This window comes from Arachis ipaensis, chromosome B06, assembly GCF_000816755.2.
Source record: "Arachis ipaensis cultivar K30076 chromosome B06, Araip1.1, whole genome shotgun sequence".
NCBI lineage: Eukaryota > Viridiplantae > Streptophyta > Magnoliopsida > Fabales > Fabaceae > Arachis > Arachis ipaensis.
Window position 1 is genome coordinate 27,946,802 of NC_029790.2, and position 8,217 is coordinate 27,955,018.

At 38.7% G+C, this 8,217-nt stretch overlaps 1 protein-coding gene across 1 annotated transcript; it reads right to left on the reverse strand.

Moving 5' to 3' along the window:
- On the reverse strand, positions 657–1,402 carry LOC107648719 (zinc finger protein ZAT11). The gene has a single exon (XM_016352539.2). It carries the CDS (start codon positions 1,362–1,364, stop codon positions 795–797), a length of 570 nt encoding a protein of 189 aa, XP_016208025.1. The 5' UTR covers positions 1,365–1,402; the 3' UTR covers positions 657–794.

The window sequence follows — 8,217 nt, forward strand, 5'->3', positions numbered from 1 at the left end:
GAAGCTTACAAGCTTGTTGGGAAGGTGAAATAGTTGAAAACAAAGTTAAGTTTGAGAAATAGGGAGTGTCTTACGCACAGGGGTGTGCGTACGCACAGGGGTGTACGTGCGCATGCCCAGAAGAAGTTTCAAAACGTGTGCGTACGCATAGAGGTGTGCGTACGCACAGATACAAAAATTCACAAGTCTGTTCGCTCGCACAAGCTGTGCTAGCGCCTTCAACAGACTGACCTTCCCAACGTGTACGTGCGTACAGGGCTGTGCGTATGCACAGGTTGTAAACCCTCATTGGTTATGTGCGCGCACAAGCTGTGCTAGCGCTGAAAACAAGAAGCATTTCCCTGCGTGTGCGGACGCACAGGTCTGTGCGTGCGCACATGTTTAAAATTTCGCAGAGTTGTGCGTGCGCATAAGGCTGTACGTGCGCACATAGCAGAAATCACAAAATTCTGCAACTCTGCAGAACTTCAGATTTTGACACCAAACTTTGAATGATCATAACTTTCTTTACAAAATTTCAAATTTTACAAATTTTATATCAATTCCACGATAAACTTTTATTCTCATTTATTTTCTCTTGCTTTAGTTTGCTATACGATAATAAAACGCCATACGCGTACACAAACAAGGAGCAATTATAATATAGTCCGAATGTGGAAACATAAGACAAATTAATGTTTATTTTAATTATTAACTTTTCAAGTACACGGTAGCTAAGAATAATACACATATGAATAAAAGAATTGAAAGAATAATCTAAGAACAATAAGAAATGTAATTGAAAGTGGATCATCTCAGAAGAAAGAAAGAGGAAGTGGGATGGGTGTGGGGTTGGCAAAGGAGTCATCATGAGGGTCGAAAGGTGTTAAGTTCAAATCCAAGTTGAGACACGTAATCCTCTTGCTGTTAGATCTCATAAGAACGGGGGTTTTCTCAATAACATGGTTGATTAATGATGATGATGATGATGATGATGATGATGATGATTCGGCTAATCCTCTGTGTTTTCTCATGTGACCACCGAGTGCTTGGCCTAAAGAGAATTTAAGGCCACAAATGGAGCACTCGTGCATCTTGGGGTTGTTCCACAGGCTCAGTGATTTGGCTTGTTGCTTCAGTTCTTCTTCGCCATCTTCTAGCTTCTGCCTCTTGTGGCTAGCCCTGTGCCCACCCAGTGCTTGAAACGAAGAGAACTTGCGGTTGCAAGTCTTGCACTCAAACTCCGCAGACCCATTTCTATGATGCATTGATGACGTTGATGACTTGTTGCTTCTTTCTTGGAGAAGAGGAAGAAGCATTAGGCATTTCACCAAATCAATGCTCTCTACTGAACAATAACCTTCATTTTCTCTCTGTCTCTTCATGGCTGTGTTGAGGAATGATTGAATGTGAGGATCTCAAGCAGTGATAAGTTGTATTTATAGGAGGTTGGAAACGAGTGAAGAAAGAATGAAAGATGACGTGGAGTGGACGCCGGTTTAAATAATTCAGTTAGTTAATTTGCGTTCAAAATCCGTGGAATAGAGTAGAATAATATAAACTTTGACTACTTTTTTTGACTCGTTCTGTGCTTCAGGTGTGTCTCTACCGTGGGCCACAAGTTGCACGAAACGTCCACTCTCTTTCTTTTGTAACTGGAACATTCCATCGAGTTTCTCGGTTTTGAGGAAAAAGGGTAGCAACTCACAAGCACTGAACCGGAAGCAACAGCCATTTTACTTTCCAGAAAACGACATTTTTTTTTAAAACATATCCTTTCTTTCTTTGTAAAAGTTAAATAACATATATTTTAGTTTATTTTTTAATAATTATNTGGGATGATGATACTTGACCGGCATCCAAGTCCCGTGAAAGAGTCTATGATGGCAAGTATGAGGTGCAGTCAAATATGGGCAGCACCACAAAGGGACCTAATCTCGAACTAGCAGGCATTCATACACGCCTCTGGGTCCTGGGAGGAGAATTTACCAGAATAATATACTAACACTTTTTGTCTATCCTATTAATTTTCACTTACAGCGTCTGAACGAAGCTATTTATTCTATAGGGACAGAATAGTAGAAGAGAGACTTGGTGGGTGGGTGGTGCCTCATTCAGGAGATGCCATTCCACCCAACTACTGAAACTAACAGCATAATTTTGAACACTTTATAAATGCACCAGCTAAACAACTGACCACTAACAATAATCTCATTTTGACAGCTATTAAATCAACAAGTTTCAAAAACTCTGTAATTATAGATGTTTGTTTGGAGTTCAAAATTTATACTGTTACTACAGCATCCTTGATCCTTAAAGTTGCAGTTGAGTTTTTTTTTTCCCTTTTTTTTTTAACTTGAGTTGAGTTACATATATAAATCTAAGAACGTGAAAAAGTCTTTTTTTTTGGTTGTGTAACGGGGCCGAAGCCCAACATGAAAGTCTTTTAATCTACTTGCCTAACTCACCATACAGGATTCACAACCAATCTGATGTCCTAATAAGGATAATTCTATAGTAGTGATGAAGGAGAAAAACATATTTATGCGAGGAACTTGGGTGTGTAAGTGCATATCGTGAACCGGTCTTCTATTTTTGCAGATCTACTTGAGCTGATACACGGTTAGACCGTTTTTACAGATGAATTATTCAACTTGCTTCGGTAACAATAGTTGTTTTTGTCGTTGTCGAGGTTAAATTTTGCATAAAAATTGATCCATTAGTCGTAATAATCCGACCCATTTATATTTATAAATCCGAATTCAAATACAATAATAAACGTAGCTCATTTTCAATTAAAGAAAATCTTACCCTTAATAACCCACTCAAAAAAAAATAAGGTTGGTTATCCAAATATCAGGAAAAGATCTTGACCACTCTAAAGAGGTAACCCTCTATAAATATAAACCCTAACTATGTAAAAAGTACGTGACGAAACCCCAAATGCACGGGTTAGAAACTTGATTATCGAATTGGAATTGGCGTTGTAAGTATAGTCCTAACCCAACAAATTGGCCATCAATCAAATTGTTAATCCAAAAGATGTGTCACAATCAAAACCAATTCAAAACCGAGAATATTTGACTCCTGAGTCGTCTCCCAAGGAGTACTTTAGGACAATGAGTGTGCAATTCCGGTTGTAGTGATCAAGGGGTTGTCAATAAAGAAATGAACATATAAAACAATAAAAGAACATGCAAAATTGTAATGATTGAACTAATGAAGAAATTAAAGAACCGACTATGTAATATAAACAAGTAAAGTATAAAAGAGATTAACATAGAAGTGTATGAAAGATTGAAAGCATCAAAAAGGGTCTTGGGTTGGAGTGAGCTAAGGGTCCTTTCCTTGTTGGAACCACAACTATGACAATTATGATGGATTAGTCTCACTTGATCAACCCTCACATCGGAAAGTAAGTTAAATGAGCATAAGTGTTCTTAACCTACAAATCCTAAATTGCTTGCTAATTGCCTTAGCAACAAATTAGCGTTAGTGGGAATAAGAACAATTAACAATCCAAGAATTGAAACTAAATGTTGGACATTCCAACTCTAGGAACCCAATTGCTCACTTTACCCGAGCCAAGAGCCAAAGATTTAGCCTAAAACCATGTTTGGCATTTTGTCAAACACTTGGTGGGTAAAAACCTTAAACATGGAGAAAATGAGAAAAGGCTTGAAACTAAAAGCAACAATTGATCTCATCAATAAGTATAACACAAGAAAGCATGAAACAAACATCAAACATCAAACATCAAATTCATCAATTAGAAATTAAAATTGCAAGAGAGAAGCAAAATTGAACTATAACTTGAATTAGAAGAAAGAGTAATGACAATGTAACTATAAAGAGTAATAACAAGAGAATACTTACAATGAAAGCTAGCAAAATCCAAGATCAAAAATGAAAATGGCAATTGGATATAAAATCCTAATATAAACCCTAATAGAGATGATGAAAAACTTAGAGAAAAACTAAACTAAAAGCTTCCTACCACTACTCCTAAAACTATCCTAATGATATGCTATCTTATGCCCTCATTTCCCCTCCAATATGAGCTAGAAGACTTCAGAAATGGGCCTCCAAAGCCCCCAAATCGCGAGTCACGTGCTCTTTTAATGAAGCCATGTGCGGACACCTGTGCGGACGCACAGATGTGTGCGTCCGCACACCTTGCAAAAAATCCCGTTCTGTGCGTACGCACAAGTAGCTGTGCGCACGCACACTAGATGATGCCTGGCTGGACACGCGACGCACTCGAAACGATCCACGCGCTCTGATTGGGCAGCTGTGCGTACGCACAAGTAGCCGTGCGCACGCACACATCTCTGAACTCATCTCCTTTGATTTTTCATGTTTCTTCCACTTTGCATGCTCCTCTTCCATTTTCTCCAACCCATTCCTACCTTATACACCTGAAATCACTCACAAACAACATCAAGGTATTGAATGGAAGGCAAATGGAATAAAATAGATTAAATTAGGCACAAAAGAGCATATTTTCATAATTAAGCGTAATTTGGGAGGGAAGTTCAAAAGCATGCTATTCAAGGTGAACGAAATTGTGATCATCAATGGCGCCAACAACTTGGTACGCACAATTGTAATCTCAACTCTTTGTCACAACTCCGCACAACTAACCAGCAAGTGCACTGGGTCATCCAAGTAATAAACCTTACGTGAGTAAGGGTCGATCCCACGGAGATTGTCGGCTTGAAGCAAGCTATGGTCATCTTGTAAATCTCCGTCAGGCGGATTTAACTGGTTATGGAGAATTGATAATTAAAATATGAATAAAACATAAAATAAGATAGAGATACTTATGTAATTCATTGGTAGGAATTACAGATAAGCGTATAGAGATTCTTTGTTCCTTCTGAACCTCTGCTTTCCTATTGCCTTCATCCAATCATTCATACTCCTTTCCATGGCAAGCTTTATGTTGGGCATCACCGTTGTCAATGGCTACTTCCCGTCCTCTTAGTGAAAATGGTCCAAATGCGCTGTCACCGCACGGCTAATCAGTTGTTGGTTCTCGATCATGTTGGAATAGGATCCATTGATCCTTTTGCGTCTATCACTATGCCCAACACTCGCGAGTTTGAAGCTCGTCACAGTCATCCCTTCCCAGATCCTACTCGGAATACCACAGACAAGGTTTAGACTTTCTGGATCTCAAGAATGACCGCCAATGATTCTAGCCTATACCACGAAGGTTCTAATCTTAGATTAGAAACCCAAGAGATACACATTCAAGCTTGTTTGCATGTAGAACGGAAGTGGTTGTCAGGCACGCGTTCATAGGTGAGAATGATGATGAGTATCATGGATCATCACATTTAACAAGTTGAATAATGAGTGTATATCTTAGAGAAGAAGTAGGCGTGAATTGAATAGAAAAACAGTAGTACTTTGTATTAATTCATGAGGAACAGCAGAGCTCCACACCTTAATCTATGGTGTGTAGAAACTCCACCGTTGAAAATACAAAAGTAATGAAGGTCCAGGTATGGCCGAATGGCCAGCCCCCATAAAGGTCTAAGATAGCATAAGACTAATCAAAAGATCCCCCAAAATACAATAGCGAAAGGTCCTATTTATAGAGAACTAGTAGCCTAGGGTTACAGAAATAAGTAAATGATGCAGAAATCCACTTCCGAGCCCACTTGGTGTGTGCTTGGACTGTGTATTGAAGCTTTCACGTGTAGAGGCTTTTCTTGGAGTTAAACGCCAGCTTTTGTGCCAGTTTGGGTGTTTAACTCCAGCTTTTATGCCAGTTCTGGCATTTTGACGCCAGAATTTCTATGCTGACTTGGAACGCCGGTTTGTGCCATCAAATCTCGGGCAAAGTATAGACTATTATATATTGCTAGAAAGTACAGGATGTCTACTTTCCAATGCAATTGAGAGCGCACCAATTGAGCTTCTGTAGCTCCAGAAAATTCACTTTGAGTGCAGGGAGGTCAGAATCCAACAGCATCTGCAGTCCTTTTTCAGCCTCTGAATCAGATTTTTGCTCAGGTCCCTCAATTTCAGCCAGAAAATACCTGAAATCATAGAAAAACACACAAACTCATATTAAATTCTAGAAATGTGATTTTTATTTAAAAACTAATAAAAATATAATAAAAACTAACTAAAATATACTAAAAATATACTAAAAACAATGCCAAAAAGCGTATAAATTATCCGCTCATCACAACTCCAAACTTAAATTGTTGCTTGTCCCCAAGAAACTGAAAATCAAATAGGATAAAAAGAAGAGAATATACAATGAATTCCAAAAACATCTATGAAGATCAGTCTTAATTAGATGAGCGGGGCTATTAGCTTTTTGCTTCTGAATAGTTTTGGCATCTCACTTTATCTTTTGAAGTTTAGAATGATTAGCTTCTATAGGAACTTAGAATTCAGATAGTGTTATTGATTCTCCTAGTTCAGTATGTTGATTCTTGAACACATTTACTTTATGAGTCTTGGCCGTGACCCTAAGCATTTTGTTTTCCAGTATTACCCCCGGATACATAAATGCCACAGACACATAACTGGGTGAACCTTTTCAGATTGTGACTCAGCTTTGCTAGAGTCCCCAATTAGAGGTGTCCAGAGCTCTTAAGCACACTCTTCTTGCTTTGGACCACGACTTTAACCGCTCAGTCTCAAGCTTTCACTTGACACCTTCATGCCACAAGCACATGGTTAGGGACAGCTTGGTTTAGCCGCTTAGGCCAGGATTTTATTCCTGTGGGCCCTCCTATCCACTGATGCTCAAAGCCTTGGATCCTTTTTATTTTACCTTTGCCTTTTGGTTTAAAGGGCTATTGGCTTTTTCTGCTTGCTTTTTCTTTTTCTTCTCTCTTTTTTTTTCGCATCTTTTTTTCTGCTAGCCTTTCACTGCTTTTTCTTGCTTCAAGAATCATTTGTATAATTTTTCATATTATTAATAAAATTTCTCCTTTTCCATTATTCTTTCAAGAGCCAACAATTTTAACATTCATAAACAACAAATTCAAAAATATGCACTATTCAAGCATTCATTCAGAAAGACAAAAAGTATTGCCACCATATCAAAATAATTAATCTGTTTTAAAATTCGAAATTCATGTACTTCTTTTTCTTTTTGCAATTAAAACACTTTTTATTTAAGAAAGGTGATGGTTTCATAGGACATTCATAGCTTCAAGGCATAGACACTAAGACACTAATGATCATGTAATAAAGACACAAACATAGATAAACATAAAGCATAAAAATTCAAAAAATAGGAAATAAAGAACAAGGAAATTAAAGAACGGGTCCACCTTAGTGATGGTGGCTAGTTCTTCCTCTTGAAGATCTTATGGAGTGCTTGAGCTCCTCAATGTCTCTTCCTTGCCTTTGTTGCTCCTCTCTCATGATTCTTTGATCTTCTCTAATTTCATGAAGGAGGATAGAATGCTCTTGGTGCTCCACCCTTAGTTGTCCCATATTGGAACTTAATTCTTCTAGGGAGGTGTTGATTTGCTCCCAATAATTTTGTGGAGGAAAATGCATCCCTTGAGGCATCTCAGGGATTTCATGATGAGGAATTTCCTCATGCTCTTGCCCATGAGTAGGATCTCTTGTTTGCTCCATCCTTTTCTTAGTGATGGGATATAACCTCATGAACTTCTACTTCCTCTCCAATCATGATGCTATGGATCATGATAGCCCGGTCTATAGTAACTTCAGACCGGTTGCTAGTGGGAATGATTGAGCGTTGAATGAACTCCAACCATCTCCTAGCCACAGGCTTGAGGTCATGCCTTCTTAGTTGAACCGGCTTCCCTCTTGAATCTTTCTTCCATTGAGTGCCCTCTTTACAAATGTCTATGAGGACTTGGTCCAACCTTTGATCAAAGTTGACCCTTCTAGTGTAGGGGTGTGGATCTCCTTGCATCATGGGCAAGTTGAATGCCAACCTTACATTTTTCAGACTGAAATCTAAGCATTTCCCCCGAACCATTGTAAGCCAATTCTTAGGGTCCGGGTTCACACTTTGCTCATGGTTCTTGGTGATCCATGCATTGGCATAGAACTCTTAAACCATTAAGATTCTGACTTGTTGAATGGGGTTGGTGAGAATTTTCCAACCTCTTCTTCAAATCTCATGTCGGATCTCCAGATATTCACCCTTTTTGAGCTTGAAAGGGACCTTGGGGATCACCTTCTTCTTGGCCACAACTTCATAGAAGTGGTCTTGATGGACCTTTGAGA

Bases quoted from the DNA above. Each gene is read 5' to 3' on its own strand.
- LOC107648719 (XM_016352539.2), bottom strand. From the start codon at position 1,364: ATGAAGAGACAGAGAGAAAATGAAGGTTATTGTTCAGTAGAGAGCATT.